Source organism: Calonectris borealis, chromosome 2 (assembly GCF_964195595.1).
Source record: "Calonectris borealis chromosome 2, bCalBor7.hap1.2, whole genome shotgun sequence".
Classification (NCBI taxonomy): Eukaryota; Metazoa; Chordata; class Aves; order Procellariiformes; family Procellariidae; genus Calonectris; species Calonectris borealis.
This window is the reverse complement of record NC_134313.1, coordinates 153,379,449-153,395,299: the sequence shown is the minus strand read 5'-3', so window position 1 is coordinate 153,395,299 and position 15,851 is coordinate 153,379,449. Positions and strand designations below refer to the sequence as shown.

Here is a 15,851-nt window from a genome sequence, read left to right as displayed (position 1 = left end):
GATAATTTGGACCAGTCAACATAGATTTACCAAAGGTAAACGTGGTTGCCCGCTATCTGTCTAAGATTGTAGATGAGAGGAGAGCAGTGGATGTCATTTACCTTGGCTTTAGCTAGGTTTTCAAGCTGTTTCCCACAGCATACTTCTGTCCAAGTTAGGATGTATTATATTCTAGATGTATCAACAACCAAATGGATTAAAAAAAAGCTCAGAGGGTAGTAGTTAATGGGTTGTACTCTACCTGGAGGCTGGTGACAAGGGGAGTGCCGAAGTGCTCTCTCTGTTGGGACCCGTCCCATTTGCCATGTTTGTCAGTGACCTGGGGAAGGCAATGGACTGCTTACTCATAAAGTTTGCAGTGACACCAAATCACCAGTTGGGGCTCGGGGGACGGTTTTGATACAGTCAAGGGAAGGGCTGCCATTCAGAGCCTTAGGCAGGGCTGGAGCCGGCCAACAGGAACGTTATGAAATTCAGCAAGGATAAATGCAAAGTCCTGCACCTGAGAAGGACTTGCACTTGCACTTGCAGTTATACAGGCTAGGGACCAGATGGCTGAGGAGCAGTTTTACTGAAAAGGGCATAGAGATTTTGGTAGAGAGCAAGCAGAACATTAGCCAGCAGTGTGTCCTGACAGCAAAGACGACCCCATACTGGGCTGTATGAGCAGGAGCACAGCCAGGAGATGGAGGGAAGGGATTGTTACCCTTAGTACTCATTAGACCACACCTAGAATACTGCACCCAGTTTTGGCCCTCTGGTATGGGAAAGACATGGCTAAACTAGAATAGATTCAGCAGAGGACCACCAGGATGGTCAATAGCTGGAGCATTTGCCCTATGAGGAGAAACTAAGGAAACTGGGCTTTTTCAGCCTGGAGAAGAGAGAGCTTCAAGCAGACTTAATAGCAGCCTTCCAGTACCTACAAGGAGGTCAGTCATCAAAAAGATGGACCTAGCCTTTTCACAGTGATGCATGGCAAGAGGATGAAAGACAACAGGCATAAACTGAAACGAGTGACTGAACGTAGGGAAAACCTTTTTCTCTGTGAGGACAGTCAAATACTGCAATAGGTTGCCCAAAGAGGTTGTGTCATCTCCATCACTGGAGGTTTTCAAGACTAGGCTGGATAAAACCCTGAGCAACCTGGTCTAACCTTGTAGCAGACTCTGCTTTGAGCATGACATTGGACTAGAGACTTCCTAAGATCCCTTCCATTCGGAATTATTCTATGATTGTGCAATCCTAATATAGCATCACAATTCTGTGCTATTTTAAAGCTCAGATAGTAAAAGCAAAATCTTCTTAATTGTTCTGAACACTTAAATGATTTGGCTATGCAGTGCTCTTGCTTTTGGAACCCAGAAATGCTACATATGCTCTGTACGTTCTCCAAACAGCTTGTATTTGTGCTTATTTGCTGGTATGACGTGCTAACTGTGCAAAAAATTTTGGACTCTCGCCTTAGAATATAGATACCTGCCAACAGAAATGAAGGCTACATAGTGCTGCAAATGCTTTCTCTGTCTATGGAAAGTGCCTCTTATGCGCCAGAAAGAAGCATTTATACCGCATGCTTTTTTACTGCTTCTCACATCTGTTAACATTTACATGTGTCAGAAAACAATACCTGAACAGTAAAGGGAAGGGATACGTGAAGTTCAAGGGCATTGCATCAAGAAAAAGGACATGTTATATTGCACTGGTGCATTGGAATAAAAAAAGATTTCTAATATTTCTAAAAAATATGTCTAATATGTGAGTATGGTCTGTGTATACTATCTATGAATACATTTTCATACCTGAATTGGACAACCCAAATTGCCAGTAAATTGAACTGAACCCATGAAAGGGTCAAGGAGTGGCAGTCAGGAAGTGAAAGAATTATAACTTTCTTGGTACATACAAAAAGAATAAAATTTTATTTCATTTAAGGCAGGATTTATATAAAAATCTTCAAAGTTAGATTCCTAAATATGGAATTACCTTCTTATATTGAAATATTTTGCATTTTCGATAATCTTCTCTTCAGCTGCCTTTTTTGTTAGCACAAAAGGAGTAGGTTGACTGACAAATGTTGCTGTATATCCTCAGTCCTCAGAGGCAGCTACTGTATTAGACTGTGTTTCCAAGAATATTTCTTTGAAGTCGTATTGTGAAAATGCTGAGACACAATGTAGTACAGGATTTTGTATGACGTGGCAGTTCTTACAGATGTTAACCACTGGCAAGTGATTTAGAAGAACAACGAATTGGAGAGGAACTGATCCTTGATCTCCCAAACTCAGAAGGAAAAAAATCAATATTTGATACCTTTATAAAAATTGCTGTTTGCATTGGTTGCATTCATACCACTAATTCTTTAGACATCTATTTGGGTACTTTTAACCCGTGTCATGTAGTAGGCTGTTCTTTGATATCTAACCCTGATTTTCCAAAATGCACCTGCAATAAAGAGCACAGTCGTCCCCCCCCCCTACTGTTATTGCTTAATATTGAGCTCTGCACGCAACAGAAAAATACCTGTTTTCCTAAGTTTTCTGAACCTAAAAAGAAGTGTTGGCTAAAAGAAATAACTAACCTTGAATTGAGTCCTACCTAACGTAGTCATAATAAAGGCAAAAGTCTATTTTTGCTTTTTGCTATATTTCTGCTAGATAATGTACCTCCAAAACATTATTTTTGTGATGAATTTCTGCTCTTACAAACAGATAACAAGTCTTACGCTGAAATTACTATGAAAGTTTGAGTTCCACACTCACTACGCTGAAAAAGCCTTCCACTAACTCTGTGGAGATGCAGTGAATAATCACATAAGGCATATAGTTTTCTTGCCCCCAAATTTGAAACTTATGGCTTTACCAAAACCACCGTATGAACGGTATGTGCATACATATTTTTGGTTTTGAGTCGGGGATATGAAAGATCTATACCAGTTTTCCTCTGTTAAGTTATACAAGAAAGTTGTGAGACACCCAAAGAAACACTTTACAGTTTAAGCTGATGAGAAATCAGCTGGTGGAAAGTAGCAAGGAAGAAAGATCTTCATCCAGCAATATTTCTTAAGAAAAAAAAGAAGTTAAGCATCTGATAAGACTTGCATTCTGGCCTTCGTGCTTTGTAGAGCAGCTTTATCACTACCCAGAGATGTGCTGCTTGGTCTTCCTGCCCGTTGAAGTCAGTGGTGAAACTTCCACTGACTTCTCTTGTTGCTGCCCCTGGCCCATTTGCATGCAAATAAAATGTAAGAATATAAAGCTTTCTCATATCACTTCTTCTCATGTCATTTTAACTCTGGCATATCCCTTTAGGAGTGTTCACACTCTAAGAATTCTGAGCTAGCTATATGTACAGAGACATCTGATTACGTTAATGAAAATTAGAAGAAGAATTGGTAGGAAAAAATTATCATCGATGCTTAATTTACATAATACTCTTTTTGACATAATTCAGGCCCATCACAGGCACCCTTACAAGTTACATGTAGGGGTCAAAGGGTGAAAGGTGACTGGCAAGATGCTTGTTTTGTACATTTGGCTAACACAAATACTTCCTCAAGTATAAAATGCTTTGATCTCTATAAGCAAATGCCATATGTGTGCAGCTGTGGCCCATGCCTCACGATTGCTGGAAGGTTAGAAAAAGGTAGCATACGAATTTGATGTCTGCATTCAATTTATGCTTTTATATTTAGCAGTTCATAATTTTGTGTAATATTTTAGCTGTATGAAAAATATGCACCGGAGTTGAGTGATAACAGATTTCTCTGTGGTTTGACTCAACATTGTTTGGGTGAACACAGAATCCTAAGTATTGCAGACTGAAAATATAGGTTTTAATTAGAGCTGTCTGAGCTTCAAAATACCTGAAAGCACATTAAGCTTGGCAGATTTTCAGAAATCCAAGCATTGCGTGGAGGTGATTTAAGCTAAGCAAGAGTCCTCTGTTTTCCAGCATATACTGCATTTGCAGTTGCATCACTGACTTGCAACACACTGAGGAAGTGAGATCCAAAACCATTATTAATGGTTTTGTGATATGTAAGACTGTTTTATCATGAAGGCCTGTCTTATGTCATACTTGTGTTGAACAATACCTTACTCCAAGGGAATTTCCATTGAAAAAATTGAATGACTTCCAGAGTAAAGGATCTACTCCACATGACTGAAAAGCTGAATCAGCTCCAAAAGTTTGGCGCCTTTTCTTAGCTTTTGTTTTTTACTTTTACATGCAAATGTTTAAGAATGATATGTCCAGATCTGTACCCCTCAAGCAGTTTAATGTGAGTGGTTTGCTGTGACAATAAAGAAACCTGCTGCAGTCAATGGGACACGAGGGTCCATTCACATGGATACAGTTTCACGATCAAGGCCAAAAAAAAAAAAGTATGGCTTTGTTTATTAAAAATCTTGAGCATGTAGAAATATACTAGTGTACCTGGGGGGGAAACCATGAATTCAATTAAAGCATATGCAATTTCTACTTACAAGAAAAAATCCAAGTCACAACCAATAGGCAGGCGTGATACAATAAACAGAAAATCAGACACGAAAATATCAAATTACAGGTACAAATGTGATAAAGCGTTATGCTCTATGTGTATGTTAATATACAAAAGTGTGCATATATAGGTATACATACATAGATATATAACACAGTGTTGTTAATATGATTTTTAGTGTGTGAGTGAATTAATGCAATTGTTCTAGCTATGATTTGAATAATATTTAAATAATAGCATACTTATATGTTTTTCTTACGCTGTTTCTCTTTTGTGTTTTTGCTAGCTCCTACTGGCTATGGTAGGCTCGACAGATGAAACTCTGCAGGAGGCAGCAGCTGGTTGCATAGCAAACATTCGCAGATTGGCTCTAGCAACAGAAAAAGCAAAGTATGGCTGATGCTTTAGCAGCTTTTACCAACACACTTGTTTTGCAATACAGCTACATTTAAATACATGATTACTCCTAGCATCTGTATTTCATAGCAGAGCTCATTTATGTGAGGATAATTTAATAACAACAATAAAGCTGTGGAAAATTATGTTTGTTTTTACATTATTGATTTCTCACGTCTAGGATTTATAGAACACTCACACCTAGTTTTGTGTGTATTTTAGTATTACACCTTTTAAAGGACTATCAGTTAAGATATGTCAAAGACTTTTTCTACAATTAATACGCTTGTATTTGAAATTCATTGTAGATATAAATGGTTTTGCATATCTGTGACATTACAATAACTTTTCCTTCACTGCGTGTGTGGTTGTGCGGTGATTTATGAATGTCTTGAACAATTCCCTTCGTGCTAAACTTGTCCAATCATCCTGTCATTATGTTTTTGCCTGTTTGATCACTTGCAATTCACAGGAGAGGACAAAATACAGATACATCAATCTCACATCTGGTGTTACATAAGGACTGCAAACAGCTGTAGCAGTAGACATCACTCCAAATTTCCTGTTTCTACCAACATCAAACAAAATAGTGCTTAATTTTATAAGTAGCTGGTGAAATGTGTTTTAATTAACACGTGTTTAACTCAAATTTAAATTTACCAGCTGTAAATAAAAAGTGGAGCATTACATTTACATTTACACATTATCTTATTGTGTTTTTTTGTTTTTAAACTGAGGACAACATTGTATTGATGTAGTTACTTTATTTTTCTGCATAAAATTATATTCGGAATTAGAGTTGCTTTCAATAACCCCATAAACAATGATTGATATTATAGATTACAGACCCACTGTTATGTACCGTACTAACAAATAATACTAAAGCATTTCCTTGAGAGCAGTAATGTCTTAATTACAGGCACAGACTGCTGACAAAACTGAAAAAACCCAAATGTTTAAATAACTCGTGTTTGTCAAGTACTGACTTCTGAATGATTTTTTTACAGCCCTTAATAATTAACAATTTTCTTGTTTTGGAAGCTGTTTGTAATTTCATTATTTTTCTTCTAACTAGCAGGGCTACTCAAGGCAACTAATTTTAGTGCTAACAGAAGCTTCTAAGGAAGACATAATGCAAATCCAACTTTTTATTTGTGTTTTCTCTGAAGCAGACGTGAAGGCTCATTTAAAATTTCGTTTTAGAATGATGCAATTCTGAAAAAAGAGGATTGCATTGGGCCCTTAGGGAAGGTGTAGAGAGTATTTTAAAGGAAGCAAACTATGGACAGGTGCTGACAGTGTGGAGATCAAAATAATAATCCAAGTAGTATTTTTTGGTCAATGCAAACGCCAACATAGTCATGGGGTTGTAACAAGTTCCATCAGCAATGAGTGACCAAGCAAATACTATTTTCCAGCTCTGCCCCTGGTATGTTATTGTGAATAAATATATCCATATTATTATACTGATGTCACAGCTGTAGTAGTATCATATGCTTCACCACCAAAAATACTTCTAAAATAAATGCTAATTGCCAAATTCATTTGAAAGAGGAGAGGCTTGATTTTATTTTTGTCTTTTCTGTGAGAGAAGCTGTAGATACAAATAAGTTTATCACAGTCTTGCTTATGAAAAATACGTAAAATGGTGGCTTATTTTTCTAACTGTTGAGGGGGAAAAAGCTCCCTGGCAGTAACTGTTGTCCTTAACATGACCTCTCAAGGCACTGTTGACTGTTTAGTGTGGATTTCAAATGGAATAAGTTCTAAAGTAAACTTAATTTTATGATACGGGTGTCAGGGTAATAAATGTCATGTTCCTGACAATGAAATGGCCGCAGCTTGCCCCTCTCACTCACGCTGGTAGCCCTTATGCCTCTGAGCAGTTGATCTGAAGTCTTTATTTTAAGGCCTCAGACAGTTAATCCCAGACTTAAGCTCACTTATTTGTGCTGTTTTCTTTTTCTTTACCATGCCTGCCGTTTTTAAGTTCTGTACAAGGAGAAGAAATGCTGAAATCGATACAGATTGCCACACAGGCAAAGGATCAGTATTAAAAAAATACATCTTTTTTGGCCAAAACTGGTGGATTCCATGTAATTAATACAAAGAGATTTAGTTGTTGGAAAATGAATAAATGAATGTGATCCCTGGCCTCTCCGAGCGGTGCAGTACAGCGTGTACATTTGAAAAGCTTCCACTTTCTCGCAGGGCTGTGTTGAGTTTCATAGCACTGCAGCCCTCTGAAAAGGGATCCTCACAAAGCTGGGTCCCGCTTGCCGCTCACACGCCCCTCCTGGCAGCGCCCGCCAGCCTATTCAAGCCCTGGCACCGACTCGAGCAGCCGCAGCCGCCCGGGCCCGGCATTCCCACCGCGTACAACCGGGCACCAGCCAGCTCCCGCTCCCCGGTCCTGTGACTGGAAGGGAGATGCCTTCACCCGTCTCTTTCCACCAGCTGCTAGTTGTCCGCATAAACCTGTAACCTCTTAGGAAATACGGTTATCCTGAGCACTGGAGCTCAATATTATGTTCAGTGCGGAGCAACTGGATGTACAAATTCAACAGAGAGTCTTATTTTAGTTGCAAAAACGAAGTGACTCAAAAAGGGGGACCAGCCCCTGTGCTGTTCGTTTGCCATCGCCTGCTCAGTCTGCTCCCTCCTTGTTTTCTCTATGCCATCCCTGGATTTTCACAGTCTTGTATAGGGGTTTTTTTTCAGTTTATTTACATTGATGTTACCGTCAGCAGAGAGTATCTGTCACTTTTCACGATTTTGGGAGCCAGCTCCCGGCTCTGCGTGGAGTGCCGTGCTCCAACTCACAGCCGTGAAGCCAGGCCTGCTCGTCACCGCTGCTCATTTTCAGCTTCATTCCTCATTTTCATAAAAATGTCAGAAAACGTAGAGGCCAAGTAAGAAAAGTTGTCACGAGAAAGTGTTGTTTTGAGTATGGAAATACTATAGTTGATGAGAAAAAAAGCAAGAGAAGAAATCTTTCACCTTTATGCAATTATTTCTGGAACCTTAAAGGCCCACCACATCTTTCAGTCTACGTGTCTGTCAGCAGCAAGATAGCTTTTCTTCTACCACTCTCTGATTTTATGATTTATTGCTTGGTGACAGATAACCATTATCAATAATTTAATTGTCCCAGGATGTTCAAACTACACATTTGAATCTGGGATTTATGTTCATTGCCTCTTAATGTTCATGCTAATGGTAAGTGCATGTGTTCTGACACACAATATTGTCTCCAACTTGTAAGGGAAATATAAACTTCACGGCCTGGGTGCAATGGGGCTGCGATATGTTAGGGGCTTTGTTATTCTGTTCCATCACTGAAACTTTCTTCGGCGAGTAAATGAGCTTGAGATTCACGGGGCTGTCTTGAGAATTGACTCACTAATTTGCTTTAGGCTAACTGATCGCTTTGTGTGAAAGCGCGGTACCTCTTCCATTCCACGTCTCCTAAAATGAGTCGAATGAGCTGCTGACGCCGGGGGTCAGAGGTGAATCATCCCAGGAGGCTGAACTAGATAATATGTTAGTTTAAGAATTTCATCTCATAATAAATTAAATGGTTGTTCCTTGCACATTTCCACCAAAATAATCTTTGTTTTACAAAGGATGACAGCAGGATGACTGCGATGGAAACATGTAACGTGTTTCTTCAGCAGTGGTATTCAAGTTTCCCTGCGGGCTGTTTGCAGAGCTTATTTCCAAAGTCAGACGCTAACTGCTGCCCCACTGTAAATTGTGGTTTGTCTCTTCTTTAGCCACTTGAGCTTTGCCACACACTGTTCAGGATCCAGAAGAACAGAAGGAAGCAATGCTGCATCTTGGCCACCTCAATTCAGACAACCTAATCTTCTGCTGTTCGGTGACCTGGCATGTGCCAGGACCAGCGTGTCTGCAGCCACAGCCATTGCAGTGGGAAGTTATATTGCACCGTTTCTGAAGGAATTAATTTTACCAATTATTGTTCCCTCCCCTGCTTAAATAGAGGTGTTCCTCAATGCTCAATATTTTGCTGCTTTGGCTATTGAAGCCAGCCAAAAGTCATCCATTTTCATGAATCTTTTCTTTGAGGGCAATTTTACATTGTAATGCGTGCTTTTCATCCTATTGCCTAGTTATCAGTTCAGTAATACTCACGACTTGCTGGGAAGGATTTCCATGGACAGCATCACCATGGCTTGTGTTTATCCTCTTGACTTGTTTCTGTGCTGCCAGACGCCTTTCAGTTGTTAAGTTCCTCTCTCTTTTCCAGTTGTTGTTATTGGCAAGTTATGTGTTTTATCCTAGTCTGCATGGAGCACGGTAACCTTCAGCTGCTTGATCTTTCTTCTACAATGACTGTAATCAATTCTACTCTGAACACAAATGTTTTCTTTCTGAAAGGTTCATAAACCCACATAAGGAAGCTTTGACTTTGGCTACCAAGTTATATGATATGGCCCAATCCTATCACCTTTGCAGTTCTCCAGTGGCACAAAACCATCTTCACTAATTTCATGTGTTTTCTTCCATCATTTGGGAATCCTGACGTGGTGACTAGATAGTAGTTGGCCAGTCAAAACCTTTGCTTGTTGTAATTTTGAGTGCGTATTAGAGAAAGGCCAGAAGAATGACATTATCCTAATGCTGAACCATGAAACAATAGGTCATAAACCAGCAGTTTTCAGTCAACTCCCCAGTGCGCCAGGATCCTGGAGTGCCTTTAAAGCTTCTCCACTCTTCATTAGGTGAGAATCTGCCTAGAAGCTTTAGGGGGGGCAAAATCGTTCATTACAATCTTGCTGGTAAGGTTTTGTCCAGCTGTGCTGTGACACACCCCACTTCTCCGAGGGGCTTGGTGAATGCAGGAGAGCAGCCCAGAGCACCTGTGATTCAGTGGGTGCCTCTGGCAGCAGAATTTTTCTCCAATGACCGAGCTTTAAACTGCACCTTCTAACACCCAGATTAAATAACTAGGGATTTGTGTACTGCTTCTGAAAAAAAAGGCTTTAATAAAAACGGTAATTAAAAAGTTACAGATGCTGATAAAATTAAAAACATGTGATATGGAATTGAAATGATTTAGTGTTGAAAAATGTTGGTTGATTCAGTAGTAGTTGAATTTCCAAATAACTTGTCTTGAACAAGCAAATAGTTTTAAGCATTTGGCTACGTGTCTTCTTTCAAAAAAATGTGAACACAGATCATGTTGCTGGTTCCCTCTACCACAGACTGGTAAAGGCTGCGCTATAAAATTAGTGCAGTAAACCACTCATCCTTCAGTTGCCGCATTCTCTTCTCCAATCGACAGCCTTTTGGGGCCTCCTTGGCTCTTCAGTAAAAAGCACCAAGTGCAGTTCTGTTGCTCTAATGAAAAAATAACAACAATGTCTGGGAAGCCATAGAATGATGCAATAACCGTGCTGCTCTGCTTCCTTTAATGTGATGAAGCTTGCATATTTGCCTGGCCCCAGTGTTTTACTCCTGCCAGTATTGTACTGTAAAGAGACTTGGCAGAACACGTTCAAAGGCTGTTCGTGGTTTTTCACTCAGCATTAAACCTTCCAATGACGGAAGGGTGGGGGAACCCATATTGGGACAAATAGACGCTCAAAAATTAAAAAAACAAGAGGAGGCGGCGGCTGGTGGTAGATGGTCAGCAGTTTAGTAAACCTTGGTCACGGGACTGGGGTTGATTAGGGCCAAAGCTGAGACCCACTGGAGGACGATGCCATGTATTAAACCAGTGGGTCTTCTCTGCCCACTTTCCAGGGGGCAACCAGCCCAAAGGAAAAACAGCTCCTAATGTTCTGAGGGAAGCTATCAGTGTTGCTTCAGTCTGATAACCAAAGTCACACCGTCCTTGATAACTGCGCTCGGTCACAAGGGATGCGATAGTGCAGAGGGTCTAGGATTGCCATTTTTTGTATTGTGTTTGCCCAGTATATGGAAAATCCCTGTCCCCGTGGCTGCCAGTCTTGCTCTGCAGGCCTTCATTGAACTCACTTATCGCTGACTTTCTTTTTTAGTTACACCATTTGGAAAGCAGACTACCTAGTCCTTACCCCTGCGTGAGGTTAGGCAGGAAAATACTCAAAGTGGAGCTGGAGCAACTCTTGGAGAGAAATATTCCATGCACACTCGCAGATGAGGGGCAAAATATGTTCAGAGCAGAAGTTATGGTCCGACTGATGCCTCCTTCCAACCCATTCCACAACTGTCTGTGGTGGGGTGTCATGTAAAAGGAAAAATATTTGGAAAAGCGGACATATGTGGGCCAGCCTTGGTATGCTTCCCAGAATGTAATGACTAGGTGAATGTTTTTCAGCACAGCAACTAAGGAATATAGGTGACTGCCAAGCACTGGATCTGATGTGGCGTAAAGAGGTACAAAACAAAGAGGAGTGATTTCTCTGAAGAAACTGAGGCCTAATTCTTTCCAAACTCAGCATTAAAAAAAAAACCAAAAAACAAAACCAGAACTCTCTTCAGTCCCCCTGCATTGCTTTTCAGATTTTTGCATATCTTTAAGACACGTCCATTACGTGTACATGCTCGTTTTCACCAGCCTTAGAGCCCTACAAGTACCAGTGTAGACTCATTATTGTCCCCATTTCTAAATCAACACAGTTACTGAGATCTATGTTATGATTTTAGTTCCACTGGCAATTACTGATATCTAATTACCATTTAATCTGTTCTGAACTTTGTAGGAATGTGTAATAGAAACCACTTTAACTTTTGCTAGAACTGAATTTGAATCATGTGTCTCCTCTCCTACATGACTGCCACATCCACACCCACCATCCCAAAGAACTGAAATATATTTCAGCTTTAAGAGGAAAATACTCTGTACTCTACCATGTACATCCTTGCTCTGGGAGATGGGAAATGCAGGCTCAAGTGCCCCACAGCACCCTCAGACACTCTGCATGTCTCAGAGAGTCTCCATCAGAGAAAGCTAACATGAGAGAGGACCCAAGTGGCCTGGGAACAGCTATTCCATATCACGGACAACCATTACAACTAGGGCAAAACACAGCTGTGATGCTGGGGCCTCAGAAAGTGCTGGCCAAAATGCTCAACTCCAGAAGCAGCTTTGGGGCTGTGAAGCATCTCTTTGCAACCTGAAGTAAGTGTCTGTGTCCCCTGAGAGGGCTGAGATCGAGCACAGAGCTTCTCCATGGGGTTTCCCAGCGCCACGGGCCCCGCTGGAGATCTGTAAGCATCCTGCAGTGCCAGGCAGGGGCTTGATAAGCAGCCTGGGCTCAGGGCTTCAATGTGTGTCTGGCAGGGTGTGCACTGGATGCACAGAGGCATATATTTTCATAGCAAATCTAAGTGGCAGTTTAGAAAGGCTGACCCAGCCAAAGAAAACCCTGGAAAACCCCGCAGAATGAAACAATAAAACTGTCTAAGAATTTAATCCAATGAGAAAGTTAGTAATTGTCAGAGGTCCACCAGATTTACATTTCTAAAATGAAACAGGCCAATGAGGTAACAAGCTTGTGCTTCTATAATCAACTAGTTTTCTATAATCAAACAGTTTTACAAAGTAATAAGAATGTGGAGGGAATTCAGTTACAAAAAGTGGCTGCCACCTGCAAGTACCCCTTCGAGGTTTTAATCAATAAGATTTGCAGAAAAATAGTTGAACTCTCACTTTGCTGGGGCAGATAACATTTTGTGTTGGCCAGCAGCAAGTGCAATTTGGGCAAACATGTCTTGAATAACTGCAAACGAAGTGATGGCAAAACAGCTGAGTGAGAGCCAAAGGGGGCTGCAGGCTGCCTCTGGAGAGCTCCCGACGGCTGAGGATGTGCTGCAAACCCAGCCTGCTGTGACCAGGAACAGTTCCCTTGGGCAGCTCTGGGCGATAGGTAACAGCGCGAAAATCCAAAGACAAATTGTAGGATATCACTCCTGCCCAAGGAAAATCTAAAGGGAGGAATGCGGGAGTCACTCCCAGTGATTCCTGCGTCTGCCACTGATGTGCAGGTGCCCGATGTGCTCCAGCCCTGGGAGCACCGGGGCAGCAGGACTGCGCTCACGCACTCTGTTTCTCACCTTGCTCTTTGCTGCAGAGCCCAGGCGAGTGCAGCTGCACCCTCAGCTGCAGGGAGAGATGTTGGTCAGTCACATCACTGTGTGGAAGCAAGTGAAGTGGAAGGAAAGATTTATTAAGGAACGACTTTGTTAAGAAGCAAAGAAAGATGATTTAGTTTCTTGGCTTGGTAAATGCAGATTTTGGGATGCTGCATGCTGGGATGGCAACCCAGACTGTCAGGATCCAAAGGCAACCCCTCTTTTGGGGAATCATTCCAGGCAACGAGGTGTATGAAACAGTGCTGCTTCTACTCCGGAAAAGGGCATGTGCCCTATACACCATATACTACCCTCATGCTGCTCCCCTTTCCATAAAGACTTGAAAGCGAGACAGATTACCCTCCTCGCTCTGCTGAGAAGGGAGTTCCAAAAAACTTTACAGAAATTTTTCTTGCAGCGGGGGATCATAACACAATCTGTGAGTCAAATGCTGTCCTTGTGTCACAGTATTCACTGAAGGTCATGGGCATGCAACCTCAGGAGGGCATCCCTCCAGCCTGTCCGGACCCCGCTGCAGCCAGGCCTTGAGGTTGCCAGCCCTGACAAGCAGCTGAGCTACGAGGGAAACAAAAGGACTTGCAGAATTAAAATGTGCATTTAGCTCCATGGGCTGCCTTGCCTCCAGCTCAGACGATTTCCTTCTGTCTCAGTCTGATAACTGTGCAGTCTCCCAAAACCTTCTCAGATGGCTGCTGTCCTGCAGATCCCAACAGAAGCAGGGTGAAAGAAAGCTTACAAAAGGCTTGATATCTCTCCCAGCAGTCTCAGTCTCTGGTAGATTAGCAATGCAAACAAATGAAGGCTTCTTGGAACTAGCCAGAGACTTTTGGCAAACCCATGTGTTTGTGACTACTACCTTCAGTGGAGACGATTGACACGACTGTGTCCTTTCCAGGCATTTTCAGCATTTCTGTATTATCAGCCACCTGGTCCAGGGCTGCAGAGCCCATCCAAGGGAGGACCGCGCATGAGGACTGCTTGAAGCAGCTCCATGGGTAAGAACCTTAAAAAGCTGGATCTTTTGTGTAAGAAATCATACTCCTTGGCCGGTCTGTAAATGTTCATTGCAAACTATCTAATGCTGCTGCCAGACAGAATTACCTTAACTGGGATCTTATGTCTCAATCCGTGGAGAGTCTCCCACATAAACATAGGCACGAATCAAAGTGCCTTTTTTTTGGAGAGAGTGCTCCAAGCGGGTGCAGGCACCTCAGTCACAGCCTTTTACAGGACAGTGGCCGTGACAACATTGAAAAAGGTCTCACAGTTGGGTTCACTGAACTACAGGAGGCCCAGCAGCTATTGCGGTTGTCTTCCTCAAGGGCTTCTTAAATAAAACCAGCAGTGTGTCACTTGTGCACTGCAAAAGGCCATCTGTTCCTCCCCAGATATCTGCATCCCAGAGGCAGATATTATAGGCCGCTGAAGGAGGGTCAAAAAATGTTGAGAAGGAGGTCGATTTTCAACTCCAATATTTTGTAGCCAGGTGGTTTTAGCCCTGTTACTGTCTGGAGAAAGGTGAACAGCAAAACCCTCTACTAGGATTCAGCTGTTCCTGAAGTCCCCTCTCAGTCTGAGATCCTGGGATTCATAATCCCAGGGCTGGATCCACAAACCCTGAACTGCCTGGCAGTTCGTGGCTTGCCAGGCAATTATTTTCACGCTCTGATTCATCCGTCTGGAGTAAGACACCGATATCTCAGCTGTCCTCGGGGAGAGCCTCGGCACAAAAGTAGAGGTTTCCTCTCTATCTGTAACCATGGCTTGACGCACTCCACCCAGGACCTGATGGGGTGACAGCTTTCCTAAGAAGCCCGAGTGCTTGAGCCAACCACCTGGTTATACGTGGTGATCTGGGGTTAGCAGCTAGCAAACAGATCAGTTGAGGAGATCTGGGCTTTCACTGCTGTCCTGGGCAGACCAGAGTGCTGTTCACTTTCCCTCTGGTTGGAGAACCTAGCTTATGGGAGAGGTGCCAGGCTCCTCATCAGGAAAAGCCTGCCAGTGGCAGCAAGGTACGCCTGCAGGTGCTGCGTGGACAAGCTGCTCACCACGTCCCACGTTTCTTTCCTTACTGAACTGGGGAAGACGAAACATAGGCAAGCAAGGGTTGTCCCAGTCTACTAAAACAGGCTGCCTTGCTTCAAGCTGATGGAGAAGGTGAAGTCCAATAAGGCTTTGCTGACCTCCGCTGTGCCCTGGGAAGCACCCATGTTCAGAGATCTGGAAAACCTCGCTCTGCAGAGAGGACCATAACCCTGGCTGATGCCACCACAGCTCGGGTGCAGGTGGAGAGCCTCTCTCCAGGAGGGGCCCAGCCACTCTCTGGGCAGAGCACGTTTAGACTATTGCTCTGAAAAGAGGCAGGAGCACTTCACAACAGCGCTGTAAGTACCATTACGGGCACTGCCAGGACGGGGCAAGCACAGCACCAAAACCTGCCCTGCCCTGCCAGGGCTGCTGGCCCCAGGCATATCCCGCGCCGGAGGAGCAGACGGGAGCAGGCTGCCACCCTGCTTCGTGCTTGCACTTACTCCCAGTGTTTACTGGGAGCCAAAGCAGGTAACGTTACATCGTTTTGCTACTTTGTGGAAACGCCGTGAGGTAACGGGCACCTGAATTTGTTGAGAGCTTTGAAGGAAACAATTTAATTATGCAAACCTGAAACTGATTCTGTCCTTATGCCCTGGGACACATCCCCACTGATGGCAGCTGCAGCCCTCCCCGGGGCATCTGAGGGCAACTTCTGTCCCAATCCAGCAAACACTTACTGGATGCTTAATATTACACAAATGAGGAATGCTTGCAAAGCCAATGGGATAGCCAGCGGGATAGCCAACATTTATGCGTA

The 15,851-nt window shown here is 42.8% G+C and overlaps 1 protein-coding gene across 1 annotated transcript in view; it reads left to right on the top strand.

Annotated features, from left to right (window-relative positions):
- ODAD2 (outer dynein arm docking complex subunit 2) overlaps positions 1–6,440 on the top strand; it is a 92,756-nt gene extending 86,316 nt beyond the window's left edge. The window contains 1 exon segment of the mRNA XM_075143983.1: positions 4,788–6,440. Within this exon segment, the coding sequence (XP_075000084.1) occupies positions 4,788–4,901 (114 nt within the window). The 3' untranslated portion in view covers positions 4,902–6,440.
- The last annotated feature ends 9,411 nt before the right edge of the window (positions 6,441–15,851 follow it).